General features: G+C 44.3%; 1 protein-coding gene across 1 annotated transcript in view; it reads left to right on the top strand.

The window, feature by feature from the left end:
* The window catches only part of MEN1 (menin 1), a 415,915-nt gene that overhangs the window by 319,131 nt on the left and 81,339 nt on the right, over positions 1-15,445 (top strand). The window contains exon 9 of the mRNA XM_044060492.1: positions 6,219-6,392. Coding sequence (XP_043916427.1) covers positions 6,219-6,392 — 174 coding nt within the window. The remainder of the gene's footprint in view (positions 1-6,218; positions 6,393-15,445) is intronic.

Here is a 15,445-nt window from a genome sequence, read left to right as displayed (position 1 = left end):
TTTTCGGAGACATATCTTCCTCTCAAAGCATCGGCACTGGACAGCTGTGCTTAGACTTCCGCTTCAGATAGATTGTTGTTGAGGCAGGGGGGAGGCGATGAGCCAAAAACTTGCTTTCTCCGCTCCATTGTCTGTCTTCTCCCTGGAGCGATCTGCCTTTGCGGTTGTGAAGAGAGTGTTCTCTGCTAGGGCAGGTCAGAATGTACCTTCCCCCCTCGTATCCACCCTCTACTTCAGATGACTTTGCACTGTAATACTCAACATTCTGCTCCATAGGGACAGCCAGCTCAAAGCTTCCAGACTACCTAGCAGGGTATCCTAAGCTCTTCTGATACTTCACCTGATCATCCCACTGAGGTACCTAGGAAGAGAAAGTACAAAAGGAGGTCCTTGGACTTTTCTCAAGAGTCAATCACTGAGGATACTGATTTTGATGAGGAAGAGGAGTCTCTAAAATCACCATCAAATGATGTCTCCTATGGCGACATTCTTGAGATCCTTAAGTAGAAGGGTGGATGGTCTTCCCAAGACCCTTCTTCCGAAGAATCAGTATTTCTGGAAGCCTTTGGGACTGGCCCATGTCTACCTCCTGGGTTTACTCCTCCCACAGATGAGCTCATTGATGTGATCTCTAGGCAGGTTTGTAAGGAACCTGGTATGAATGAGCCAATCCCCAAGAGACCAGCCCAGATTATGGCTCCACCAGTAGCAGGGAATTTTGTGGAAAAGGGTTGCCAAGGGATGCCATGGTCATGGAGGCAGCTACAAAAAAGGAACTCTGAGAACAGAGTTCCACTGTCATCCTCCAAATAGAGAGTCTAGGGCAGTAGACAAATTTGGGAAACGTGTTTAAGCTTCAGTGACATTTGCACTCACATCTCTGAATTATTTGCTACATTTTACGAGGCTTCAAAGAGATTTGACTAAAGACCTATTGAAATCTCTTTCTGGAACCCAAATTGTTGATGTTCAATCATCAGTAGTCTCTCAGTTGGCTACCCTACAAGCTGTATTTAATTTGTCCATGAGGCTCATCTCGTATGCTGCAGAAGGCGCCTCAAGGGCTGTGGATTCAGGTATTTCCATCAGGAAGCATTCCTGAATGTGCATGTGTGACTTTGAGGAGCCCTTCAAGTCCTTTTTCATCAATGCTCCCTTTAACGGCACTTTTGTTTGGCCCCACACGGCACTTTTGTTTGGCCCCACAGTAAAGGACACACACTGCAGATGTGAGAAAGATGGAAAGACCCTGTCTGCAATGGGAGTACATTTTTGACCCCTTGAAGGACCTTTTCCAGGAATCAATGGAGAGATTAAAAAATGTGGTTCAGAAAATCTCAGGGTAATTTCCAGGACTCATGGAGGTAGTTCCCCAGAGGCATGGGGGGAAGCGATTCCCCAAATGATCGAGGAGGCCTGCAAAACTGGGCATCTAGAGATTTTCTAACAGACCTATCCAATGCTTCTGAATGGAGGCCCGATTTGCCTGGAGGTGGTCGAGGGTCACTTATCTGCACCAGAGAGCCTGACTAGGTATTAAAAAGACATTTGGGTGCAGAGAATTATTTCCAGAGGTTATATAATTTCATTTTCTCTACCTCCTCTGTTGTCGAGAAAATTTCTGATGTTCCACCCAATCAGAGGAAAGCAGCAGTAGCACTAGAAATAGAAAAGCTGTTAGAAAAAAGTCATTCAAGAGGTCCCACCAGGCCAGCTAGAATCCAAAACTTACTCAAGATTCTTTTTGATCTGTGTGCTGAACAAGTCAGTTTGACATGCACAGTTCCAGATGGTCACATTTCAGTCTATTCTGCCCCTTCTGGGCAAGGATGACTGGATGTGCACAACAGACATTCAGTATGCTTACTATTGTATAAAGGGAAACAAACGATCCAGAAGGTATTTGCACTTCTGGGTGGGAGCCAGTTACTATCAGTTCAGAGCACTGCCTTTTGGCCTCATCACAGCCCCCAGAGTGTTCACCAAGTGCATGGCAGTGGTAGCAGCTAACTTTAGACTGCAAGGATATCATGTGTTTCCATATTTAGACGATTGGCTTATTACCATCCCGACCAGGCATCGACTGATAGAAGCACGAGATCAGGTGCTACAGACTTGTTCTCGTATTGGAATAACTATAAATTACAACGAGCCTCATTTACATCCAACCCAGACATTAGAATTCATAGGAGCAGTGATCAATACAGTATCTGTGCTAGCTTCTCTTCCACTATCAAGTGTACAAATGATAACGATGCAGGTCAGGAAGATAATTTGCAGTACCAGAATTTCAGCCCAGTTGATTCTGCAAGCCCTGAGATCAATGTCAGTGGCAATTTTAGTCCCTTTAGGAAGATTCCACATGAGAATTCTACAATGGATGCTAGCAACACAATGGTCAGTGCTTTCTCGACCCATGCCAAAGAAGATGAGAATAACTTGGGTATGCAAATGATACCTTTCCTGGTGAATGCAGTCACAACAGGTATTACAAGGTCGTCCTTTCATCCTCCCTCACCCCAAGGCCGTAGTGACCATGGACGCTTCCCAGATTGAGTGAGGGGGTATTTCCTGGGGAAGATAGTCCAAGGCACTTGGTCCCCCAAAGAGGCCAGTTTGCTTATCGGTTTCTGGAGATGAGTGCTGCTTTTGGCTTTGAAGGCATTCCAAGACGCTCTCCCTCTTGGGACAGTTGTAGTCCAGACAGCATGCCAGTTTGGTACATCAACAAACCAGGGGGAACCAGATCTTATCCCCTGTGTCAAGAAGCCCTCAGAGTGTGCCAATGGACAATATCTTCCAACCACTTTCTAATAGCAATGCATATTCAGGGGAAGTCCAACGTGACAGCAGACAAACTGAGCAGGTCCATATTACTACCTCATGAGTAGTTTGTCAACAACAAAGTGACGGCAGTGATTTTCAGTCAGTGGGGCCAACCTTGCTGTGATCTTTTTGCATCTCCCCTAAACCAGTGCAGTAGTTTCTTCACCCTGATTTCCCCCCACTGGGGGAATCACCGAAGGATGCCCTACCCCACAACTGGACCCCGGTCTTCTGTATGCTTATCCCCCAACTTCCCTCATCAAACACCTTCAGAAAGCAGCCCGGTTGAAGAGCAAAGTCATCCTCATTGCACCTTACTGGCCTCGGCAGATATGGTTTCCTTTCCCTTGGCCTCCTCTACTATATCCACCTTGGACTCTGGATCCATTTCCAGACCTTCTGTCTCATCCAACAGGCATGGTTCACCCAGATATCTCAAATCTCAAACTAACAGAGTAGTTTCTCCAATTCCTTTAATAGCCTGGCAGCCCATGCTGTCTTCCCCTGTCCATTCCATACTTTTTATCTTCCCATTAACCTTCCACTAGGAAACTCTACAAGAGTAAATGGAAAGATTCATGTATTGGGCAGAGCACAGTCATATAGACCCCATTCCCAGCTCCAATTCTGTCTGTTCTAGAATTTTTAGCAAGTTTATTTAATGAGAGTGCTAGTTCATTAACCATTAAACTTCAACTTGCAGCAGTCTCTAACTTTCATGGGGTGGGGGTTCAGAATTCTTCACTGGCTTCCTCTAAACTGTGCAAGGCCTTTTTTGAAAGGCACCCTTCTACTAAGAGCCCCCCATCTGCTAGAAGAATTTCAGAACTTCAAGTGTTATATTCTAAGCTTCCGTATTTGATTTTTCCTTAGGATAGGGTCACATTGTGTACCAGTGCTTCCTTCCTAAGGTGGTTTCAGTTCAACATCAACCAATCCATTAATTTACCAGTATTCCCAACATTTACAAATAATGGGGAATATATGCTGCACTTACTGTTTGTTCATAGACAATTACGTTTCTACCGACACAGAACTAAAGAAATTAGGAAAACAGATCAGCCATTTGTTTCCTTCACACATAATAAATTGGGCAAATCAGATACAAAGGTAACTCTAGCTAGATGGATCACAGATTGCATTTCGTTTATAACCAATTGAATCTCCCCTTACCAAAACCATTAAGGGCTCATTCAACCAGATCTATAGCAACTTCTGCTGTATTCCAGTCTAGAGCTTCTGTGGACGATATATGTGCAGCTGCAACTTGGTCAAATCCTCATGCTGTTATCACTTTTACAAACTAGATCTGGTGTTGAGAAAAGCAGCATTTGCCTCAGCCGCATTCGAGAATATCCTTAGAGACCCCCCAGGAAATTAGGTAGCTGGAGAACTCTGTCCAGTCATTTTAGGAATGGATGAAAATTGACATCATCAGATAAAGTTATAACCTTCCATCTGTGTTGTCCATTTTCATTCTTCCTCAACTTCCCACCCTCCATCCCCCACCATTTTTTATATCTGACATCTGGAGGAATGAGACTGTTCAAGGACACCTACATACTTTGTGTTGAACTCCAGTTGTGACATTTCATCATAGTCTTCCTGTCAAACTGCAGACAAGATCTGAGAGATGTTGGAGTGGTGCATTATGGGTAGGGAAGGATCTCAAGAGTTTGTTGGAGGCCACGAGTAAGTATAACGGCAGAGTCAGATCCAAAGATCAGATTGGATACGATTCCAATTAGTTGTGGAAGAATGAATATGGAGAACACAGATTAACTTTTTTTTTTAATTTCACCACAGTGTGTTTTTTTTTGCTTCTTTCCCAGCAGGTGTGGTATAGTCATATTGCTTCCTGTTGTTGTTTTCCCTTCTTATAACAGCATAACTGTACAGTTAGTATTTCTGTAATTTTTACCTTTACAATTGAAGGTCCGTATGCTGTTAGTTCTTGTAGACTTCATTATGGCTAGGCATTAGGTAACAAGGAAAGCTTTTCATTTTCTCTGTTTTATTTGACATTTAATTACATGGAAAGCCTGACTGGGTAGGAGCCCATTTTCAGTGGAAGCCCAGTAAGAAAGGCTCCAAAACTTTTGTGACTGATTGTTTCTGTCACTGGTGGTAGGGTGTAGGGTTTCAGCACTAGGTAAAAACAGGTAATGTTTTTGATGATTTTGTTGGAAACCTGGCATTTATCAAGGTACTGCAGGTGAATGAATAACTTTCAGCATTCATTGTGGGTACTTTAAAAAAAGTAGCTGGAGTGACAGTCTAGCAGCAAGATGGATTGGAAGCATTGAAGATTTTTGGACTGGGCATATCCCCTATGCTATTGGCATAGGTGCCAGTGTGGACCAAAAGGTTATGTCATCAAAAGCATTGATTGACCGAAGGTGTCACAGTCCATGTCAGGGGATTCAGGGTGTGCCAAGTGTACATTCACTACAGAGTGCCCTCGTAGACTGATGTGATGAGTACAATAACAGTTTTAAATTCCAAGACTTCTAAGTGCAAGTCCTAGAATAGCAACACTGAATATGCAAAAATAAGTCCAGGAGTGCTGCATTTGTTGAGTTTTCCCTTTTTCTCAGAGGTGTGGTGATCTAAGAGTTAAGTAGTGTAAATGTGGAAGATGCAGGGAGGACTCCCATTCCCTCCAAAAAGTAACATTGAAGTAGAACAGTGACTGCAGGCAGTCGGGTCTAGGACATTTTACCAAAAGCACATTTCACCTAAACTCAAATTGGTGTGCACTTTTCACTGAAAGCTCAATTCACCTAAAACTCAATACACCGAAACACATTTCACCTAAAGTTGTAGATGACCTTGTCCCCACTGTAGTGCGACCCTGGAGTTAGTATATATAGTAGGGGGGGCCCCCCACATATGTTAAATATTTTGAACTATATACATGGGTACTTGCAATTTCAATATATTACTCTCTTCCAAACATATCTACTTAAAATATGTAGGGGGCTACACCCCCCCTACTATATATACTAACTCCAGGATGGCACTACATTGGGGACAAGGCCATCTACAACTTTAGGTGAAATGTGTTTCGGTGAATTGTGTTTTCGGTGAATTGTGCTTTCAGTGATTTGTATTCAGTCATTTGTGTTTTGGTGAAATGTGCTTTCGGTGAAATGTCATAGACCCAGGCTGTCATACTCTCTGTTCTTCTCTTGTAATTTTGCTGGTTTTTTTTCCTGCATAATTTTGGGACTCACAATTTGAAGTCTCAGTACTGCAATAGAGAGCCATTGAGTACTTTTGCATGTCATGTAGATGCCTTTCTGATCACGGACTGAAATGTTTTATTTCTCTTTATGCATTATTTCTTTTGTTCTGGACAAATGATTACTGATATAATCTTTTTTGTCCAGGGTAATGAAGGATTGCTCATGTTAGCTTCAGCTTTGCAAGACCCTGAATGCTTTGCACATCTTCTTCGGTTTTATGATGGTATCTGTAAATGGGAAGAAGGCAGCCCAACCCCTGTCCTTCATGTTGGATGGGCAACTTTTCTTGTACAGTCAATTGGTAGATTTGATGGTCAGGTATGTATTTGGTTCACAAGAATGTTTTCATTTAGTGAAGTAAAAAAAAAAAAAACTTGCAATTTATGTGGAGTAATTTGTAACCAGCCTAGAAGATATTCCTTTATTTAGTGTTCTAGTTAACAACCAACAAGATTTAAAAAGTTAATTGTAAAGTGTCACTGATGCAATTTGTGATTCCTTAACCATGACAGTTGGCTACAAATGGCCACCCATCCTTCTGGCCTGACTTCCAGAGATTTGAAAGAATTCCCAGAGTGGAGCTAGACTTCCTCCTGTAATTCATTACATTAATCCATCATAGAGCTAAAATGGGTGAATTGACTGCACCATTTTCAGATCTTTTTCACAGCAAAAAGCAGTAGCTCATTGGAACGTCTTTCCGCAGGTCACCTCCAGCCGACATCCAGCAAAACAGTAGACTGTAAACGTCATTTGTTATAGAATAGCAAACTTTGCTTGTAGTTAGTGTTGAAGATCGTTGTATGTGAAAAATGAAATAATTTTGAAAGTATTTCAGTTGTACATTAAGCTATTTATTCGCAGTCTTCCCTGATATAAGTGGTTAGTGTGGTTGTTTGGCTTTTAAGCTGCTTTCAAGATTATCTTCATGTTTCACTGTTACAGTCATTACATTTGGGTTGTCCTGTTGGCAGGTTGCCTGAATCGGCCTGAATTCCAAAGTCTTGGGTCCTGCGTCGGTTGCTGTCGCCTCTTCCCTGACGTCAGGTCGTCAGGGGTATAAAAGATGCAGCAGACGCCATTTTATTCGGTCTTTCTTGCTGCGCGGTGCCCGAAGCAGAAGCAGTTCGCAAGTGCCGGTTGGCCAACTCCTGAGACTTTCGTGTTAGAGTTTCAGATCCGAAGTCTTCATTAAAAGCTAAGTACCCTGTTGGGGAAAACATTTTTCTTGCTCCAGACCAATGTCAGAAAAAGTTAATAACTGTATTTCTTGTGGGAAGCAAATACCTCATAAGGACTTTCATTCTTACTGTATTCCTTGCCTAGGCCCTGACCACGGAGTTGCTAGTTGTCGGTTTTGTGCTAGATTTAACCAACGCACTATTAAACGTCGGTACGATTTTGCATTAAGCTATTTTGGGCAAAGATTTAATTATACAATGTCGTCTGATAACCATCCGACTACCAGAGTTCACAAAAAACGCAAAGAAAAAGACAGGCAACCAAGGTCCAAAACCAACGAAGCTTCTCCTAAGCAAGTCGCCAGTTCTCAGTGAGGCGCTTTCGCAGCCCCTGACACCCACTACTTTAGAGTCACAGGCCGCTATCGACTCCCATGTGGAGTCAGCCAGGCCGCAGGAAACTTGAGGTATTGGCGCTTCGGAGATTATTCCCTCAGATGGGTCCGGAGCCGCTGAGCAGGCATCGGCTTCTGAGGGTGTATTCAGACCTGAACAATTATATATTAAACCGACTTCAAAGACTAAGTTCTCCAGCCACTAGGACAGGCCTCCATGCCCAAAAAACAGATGCTGAAAATGGCCGAAGACTTGATCATCTTGATCAGGGGTGCCCATCCCCCTCCTGATAAGAGGCCTAGGCAAGAAGACAGACTATGAATCTTCAGATCAGGTTTCCATTTCTTCTGATCAGGAATATTCTCTTCCCCCTTATAAGGATTCTGATGCTGAAGAATCGATTCCTTCAGCTTCTCCTCCTGAGGACTACTGTTTTGGGGAAACCTTGCATACCATGAGGGAGCACTTCCACTGGGAGAGCCAAGATTTTTCAGAATCTAAGAAAAGGCTCAGACTTCCTTTTACTTCCTCAACACAGGCCTCTAGCTATTCCACATGTTTTGGACATTGTAGATGTGTTCTCGGAGTCCAGTCTGACCCCTGACTCTCTACCTCCAGCTCCTGTTAAGCCATACAGATACTACAGGGTCCCTGACTCTCATAAATTCCTTTTCAAAAACCCTACTGCAGACCCAGAAACTATTTCTCAGGGTCCAAAAGAGGTCAAGGCTTCTACTACAAAAAACCCTACCCCCTCTGACAGGAATTTTAGGGCTCTGGATAGATGGGGAAAAAAGATTTACACATCTGCTACTTTGGCTATAAGGGCCTTAAATTGCCAGTTTCATATGCTCAAATATCAGCAATATATCATGACACTGCTTAAACAGAAAATGATGGCAAATTCTGAATGTGCAGAAAACAAAGAAATGCAGGATTTATTGCATGCAGCTGAACAAGTTGGAAAGCATGCTTTGCAATGTGGTTTTGATTCTCTGGAGGCCTCCTGCAGGGCCGCAGTTACGGGTTCTGTCATTAGGAGGCATGCTTGGTTAAAGGAACAAAATCTGCCTAACCATGTTAAAGCAAAATTGTTAGATGCTCCTTTACAACATAATACCTTGTTTGGTGTTAGGGCAGAAGAGGTGTTAAAAAAAATGGAAGACAAAGCTAAATCTATGCAAACGGTCAAGGATTTCTTACAGGTACAGCCACCTAGATTTAGCAGACACTGGCCTACAAAGAATTGGTCCTTTCCAGTCTCAGACACACCTCAAAGGGGCAGATCCAGACGCCCTAGAGGCAGATCACAGCCGCAAGGATCCTACAGGTCTAAGCAGTGGAGTGCTTCTACCTCCAAAGGTGGAGAGGACAAATCACAATCCTACAGGAAACGGTCCCAATGACTTCCCCCTTCCTGCACCAAGCACTTATCTTCTGGCAGCACCCTTAGGGGGAAAACTAGCACTTTTTTTCTCAAAATTGGTACATTATAACCCAGACAAATGGGTTCTAGACAGTGTCACAAGGCTACACGTTTCATTTCCATGCCCTACCAAGGGCAAACGGTTGGCCAGACCTGCCAAAAAATCAATGGGCAGAGGCTCAAAAACAAGTCGCAGCTCTCATGGACATGACGGCTATTCAACAAGTGCCACAGCAAGAGCAGGGACAAGGATTTTACTCAAGACTGTTTTGGTACCCAGAAAGGACAAAGCATGGAGACCAATACTGGACCTATCTATTCTAGGGTTACCACCTGTTCAAATGCCCAAAGTGGGACATTCTTGGTACAAACATCAGATTTTGCAGGGCAAAACATACCCACGGCCAGTACAAAGGACAGAACTTCACTTTTTTGCCTAGATAAAAACTTATTTTTGTAACATTTTAGTTGATTATTCTGATGTCCTTCAAGGATGCATCTGCAGTCCTTACAAATGGGTTGTCCTGTCGTCAGGCAGCCCTTCGGTCGGCCGGATTCCAAAGTCTGGGTCTGGCCTCGGCTGGTGTCGCACTTCACCCGACGTCATAGCTGCAGTTCTTCGGGTATAAAGGCATCAGCCGACGCCATCTTCCTCAGTCTTTCTTGCCGGCGTGCGCCGAAGCAGAAGCTGTTCGCAAGTGCCGGTCGGTCAGAACCAGAGATTACTACTACCGAAGACTTCTAAAAAGCTAAGTACCCCGTTGGGGACTCTTTCTTGCCTCAGCCGATGTCAGAAAAAGTGAATAACTGTTTAACTTGTGGGAAACAAATACCTCATAAAGATTTCCACTCTTACTGCTTACCTTGCTTAGGCAAAGACCACGACGTAGCAGCTTGTCTAGCCCGTGCTTCTTTCAACCGACGGACGCTTAGACGTTGGTCGGAATTTGCTGAAGAGTTTTTCGGCTCCGCTTTTGCTTACATTATACCGTCGGATACTCCGACTACGCACATTTCTAAAAAGCGCAAGGAAAAGGACAGACACTCGCGGTTCGCGGTTCCGGCCGAAACCGCGGTTAAGCCAACCACGAGTGTCTCGGTTTCATCTGAAACAGAGTCCACGGTTCTTCCTTCGGCCGAAAACTTACCTCTTACCGAGGCCTCATCTAGCTTGGCTGAATCTGCTACTGAAATCCCACCTGCTCTTGCAGGCTCACAGGATTTATCTGACACTATCCCTTTGGATATATCCACCCCTGCACGTGGAGCTGCTAGGCCTCCTGCATCCATGTCGATTAAGGCCTTTGCCAGGGCTAAAGCAGCAAAAACTACCAAAACTGTGCCTGCTAAGACCCCCTCTCACAGGCCTAGCTCTAGTTCACAAATGCTTAGTCTAGCAGAGGATCTCATTTCTTTGATCCGGGGATCCCAACCACATCCAGACAGGGCCTCTCACCCACCTCCAGAGAAGAGGACTAGAGTAGAGCCCCCTGAGCCAGTTTCTTCAGATGACTCCTCTGATGATTCAGATAATTCAAACCCTCCAGAGGGCCCCTTTTCTCCTTATGAGGACTCTGATGCAGAAGAGTCCATTCCTTCTGCCTCTCGCTTGAGGAATTTTCTTTTGGGGAAACCTTGCATGCTATGAGGGAACAATTTCAATGGCAGGGCCAGGATTTTTCAGACTCTAGGAAAAGGCTTAGAACCTTTTTGCATTTGCCACAGCATAGGCCTTTAGCCATTCCTCCAGTACTTACTGTTGTGGATGATGCATTTAATGATGCTTGTACTGCTCCTGATTCTCTACCTCCGGCCCGCTAAGCCCGATAGGTACTACAGGGTTCGGACACACATTATCATTTGTATAAGGCCCCTTTTGCAGATCCGAAACTATCTCCCAGGGACCCAAGGCTGTAGCGGCTACCTCTGCCAAAAAACCCTCCCTCTGAAAGGGAATCTAGGGCCTTAGAGATGGGGTAAAAAGTTTACACTTCTGCTACTCTTTCAGCTAGGGCCTTGAACTGCCAATTCCACATGATTCAGTATCAGGAATTTATGTTAGACCAGTTAACTAAAAACTAACCTCTGATGAACCATTAGATAAAAATCTGTACAGGAAATGGTACATAACATTCAGCAGGTCAGTAATCATTCCTTAAAATGCAGCTATGATGCACTGGAGGCTTCCTTTAGATCAGCCATGACTGGCACAGTGATCAGAAGACATGCATGGTTAAAAGAGCAGTCCTTACCAGACCATGTTAAATCAAAGCTCCTAGATGCTCCCATGGATAAGCTCAATTTGTTTGGCTCCCCTGCACAGCAGGTGCTGAAGAAGGTGGAAGAGAAAGCAAAATCTGTCCTGACAGTCAAGGATTTCTTGCAGGTCCAGCCTCCAAGGTTTAGCAGGAACTGGCCTTCCAAGAATTGGTCCTTTCCAGACACCTCCAGAGCTCCGAGAGGCAGGAATAGGCGCTCAAGAGGCAGGGGTCAATCCAGAGGTGCCTACAGGGGACGTCAGTGGCAAAATAACAACCAGCGAGGTGCAGCCACAGATCCAGCCACCACCACTTCCACAGGACAATCACAGTGACTTGGCTCTGGCACCGCCTACCAGGGAACAACTAGAAGCACCCTTAGGCGGGAAGCTAGCCTTATTTTCAGTAAACTGGCATTACATCACAGGAGACAAATGGATTTTACAGACAATAGACCAAGGTTACAGGTTTCACTTCCATACTCTACCAAGGAAGAGAGGAATGCCAAACCTACCTCCAAATCAGAATACAGAAGCTCTAGAACAAATAACTCACTTACTAAGGATGAGAGCTGTAGAAAGGGTACCATCTATGGAACAAGGGCGAGGATTTTACTCCAGACTCTTCCTGGTACCAAGAAAAGAAAACCAATGGAGACCTATTCTCGACCTGTCCGCTTTAAACACATACCTCATTGTTCCAAAATTCAAAATGCTGACCCTACAGCAGCTTCTTCCCATGCTGGGCAAGGAGTCTTGGCTGGTAACTCTAGATCTCAAGGAGGCATACCTGCACGTCCCCATACGACCAAATTGCAGAAGATACCTCAGATTTCTTGCAGGATCAGAGCATTATCAATTCTCAGCATTGCCCTTTGGCTTATCTACTGCGCCCAGAGTATTCACGAAATGCCTGGCATCAGTAATTGCTCATTGCAGGCTTCAGGGAATTCAAATTTACCCGGACGACTGCCTGTTACAAGCGGACAACAAAAACAAATTAACAAAAGATTTGGAAAGGGTCATTCATCTACTACAAGCACTGGGATACACAGTCAATATAAAAAAGTCAAGGCTGATACCATCCCAAAGGATAACCTTCTTGGGTGCAGATCTGGACACATCAAAACAAATGGCATTCCTGACAGTAGAAAAACAGGAGCAACTCCCTCTCTACTTCATGGCATTAACAAAGCAGAACCAGCTAGCAGAACCAGCTAACAGCAAGAAAAGTCCTGCAAGCCCTCGGTTACACGGCATCCTGCATAATATTGGTTCCAAATGCCAGACTACATATGAGAAAGTTACAGTGGTACCTAAGGAATTTATGGTCTCAGCACAAGCACAGCCTAGAAACCCAAATTCCAATAATTCCATGCCTGAAGCAAGAATTCCAATGGTGGGATCAGGCCTGTCAATTAAACAAGGGACTGCCCTTCCACAACACTCAGCCAAGCCAGGCCATCACAACAGACGCCTCAGACCTCGGTTGGGGGGCACACATGCTGGACAAGTGCATACAAGGCTTATGGACTCAAGACCAGCTGCACCTACACATAAATCAAAAGGAAATGCTGGCAGTAAAACTGGCAATTCAGGCATTCAGACCATTTCTTCAACAGGGTCAACTGCTGATAAGGACGGACAACACCACAGTTATGTGGTATATCAACAAACAGGGAGGCACACATTCATACCCTCTATGCCAGATGGCAATGGACCTCTGGAATGTGGCCCTGAGCTTCAACATTCAGTTACAAGCAATTTTTGTGCCAGGAAAAGAAAATATACTAGCAGACATCCTAAGCAGAACTACCACGGATGCTCACGGATGGATGCTGCATCCGGACATCTTCAAAACCATTACAGGGAAATGGGGACTACCAGAAATAGACTTATTTGCATCCCCACACAACCACCAACTGAAAAATTCTGCACAAGGACGTACCACCCACTTGCTTGGAAAGTGGACTCCTATCCTTCAGTTGGAAAAACCTGACAGCATATGCATTCCCACCTCTTCCTTTGATGCACAAGGTGCTATTGAAGATCAAAGAAGACCGTCCAAGGATCATCCTGATAGCTCCAGACTGGCCAAGGCAACATTGGTACCCATTACTGAGGAGCATGTCTCGAGAACAAATATGGCCTCTGCCCTTGTTCCCCTGCTGTTAACACAGAACAACTTCAAAACCCTACATTCAAACCTGAAAACACTGCAGCTGGCTGCCTGGAGCATTGCATAAGACCAAATAACCCAGATTTATCTCAAAGGGTTAAAGACATTATCTTGGAGGCTCGCAGACCCTCAACAAGAAAAAATTATTCAGCAAAATGGAAAAGATATCTCATTTGGAGTACTGCAAAAGGAGAAAATGTGGCACTGGTAAACATAGCTAACGTCCTGGAATACTTGGCAGAGCTCTTCCACAACGGCCTGTCCTATTCTTCCATTAAGATTCATGCATCAGCTATTTCAGCAGAATACAACTTGGATCCTCCAGTCTTCTCACATCCTCTACTCAGGCAGTTTCTGAGAGGAATTAAAAACGTAAAACCACCTAGGAAGCCACCATTGCCAACATGGGACTTGAACTTTGTGCTAGAAAAGTTGACACTCCCTCCTTTCGAACCAGCAGCAACAGCAGAATTACAGTACTTATCATGGAAAACTGCTTTCCTGCTTGCAATCACTTCAGCAAGAAGGGTATCCGAGCTACAGGCATTAATGGCAGTACAGCCCTTCCTGATCTTCCATCAAGATAGTGTCCATGAGAACTAATCCTACTTTTATGCCAAAGGTGGTCTCCAGGGTATCTTTAAATCAAGCTATCCACCTACCTACATTCTTCCCCAACCCACAGAACAGGGGAGAAAGACTGTTGCATACCTTGGATGTACATAGACAATTACGTTACTACCTGGACAGGACCAAGAGCAATAGAAAAACTGACCAGCTACTGGTAGCATATGCAACAGGAATGGAAGGAAAAGCAATTTCGAAACGGACAATCTCTAAGTGGATAGGAAATTGCATTAGATTTTGTTATTTCTACCATGGGAAGGAAACTCCAGAAAACATCAGGCCTCACTCTACAAGGGCTACAGCCACTACCACAGCTTTTTTACGAGGAGTGGCTACCAAAGACATTTTAGAGTCTGCTACTTGGAGCTCCGTGCATACATTTGCCAAGCATTATAATTTACCTTTATACTCCAGATCCCAAGCAGGTTTTGCCACTGCTGTTTTGCAAGGGATCTTAACTACACCATAATCTTATTTCTCCTCCTCCCCCAGTTTGGCTATGGTATTCTACCCATTTGTAAGGACTGCAGATGCATCCTTGAAGGACATAGTACAGTTTTGTACCTACCATAAATGTAGATGTCCGATTAGGCATGCATCTGCAGTCAGGATTACCCACCCTCCTTCCCCTCTGTGGTACTCCTAGGGTATTTGCCCATCTTGTAGCTAGCTGGGGGAATCTATTATGGTGTATTTGTTTGTATATATGTACATACATGCTTATTTTTTGTTTGCTCTGTACTATTTGGAACCATTTGCATTTATCCAAATTTAGCCTTCCTAGAGGGCACCTGGCATCTGGGGCAAGAAACACTGAGGAAGATGGCGTCGGCTGATGCCTTTATACCCGAAGAACTGCAGCTATGACGTCGGGTGAAGTGCGACACCAGCCGAGGCCAGACCCAGACTTTGGAATCCGGCCGACCGAAGGGCTGCCTGACGACAGGACAACCCATTTGTAAGGACTGCAGATGCATGCCTATCGGACATCTACATTTATGGTAGGTACAAAACTGTACTTTTCTTATAACATTTAGGTATTTCAGATACAGACTAACTGTTTTATGCAACTATTACATAAAATGTAGAAAATATGTTTGTCCTACAATCTCAGGACATTTGCCATTTTTTCGATTTCTTTGCGGTACACAACTGCCCAAAGAGGGACTGTCCCTCGCAAAGTGGAACAGGTGGTAACCCTAATCTATTCTAAACACTTTCCTGGATATACCAAAATTCAAGATATTGACCTTACAACAGCTTCTGCCCATGCTGGCAGCAAGGCTTGGCTCGTGACTTTAGACC

Source organism: Protopterus annectens, chromosome 2.part0, assembly GCF_019279795.1.
Source record: "Protopterus annectens isolate FY-2018-M chromosome 2.part0, PAN1.0, whole genome shotgun sequence".
Taxonomy (NCBI): domain Eukaryota; kingdom Metazoa; phylum Chordata; order Ceratodontiformes; family Protopteridae; genus Protopterus; species Protopterus annectens.
The sequence above is the reverse complement of the archived record's forward strand: the minus strand, read 5'-3'. Positions and strand labels throughout refer to the sequence as shown.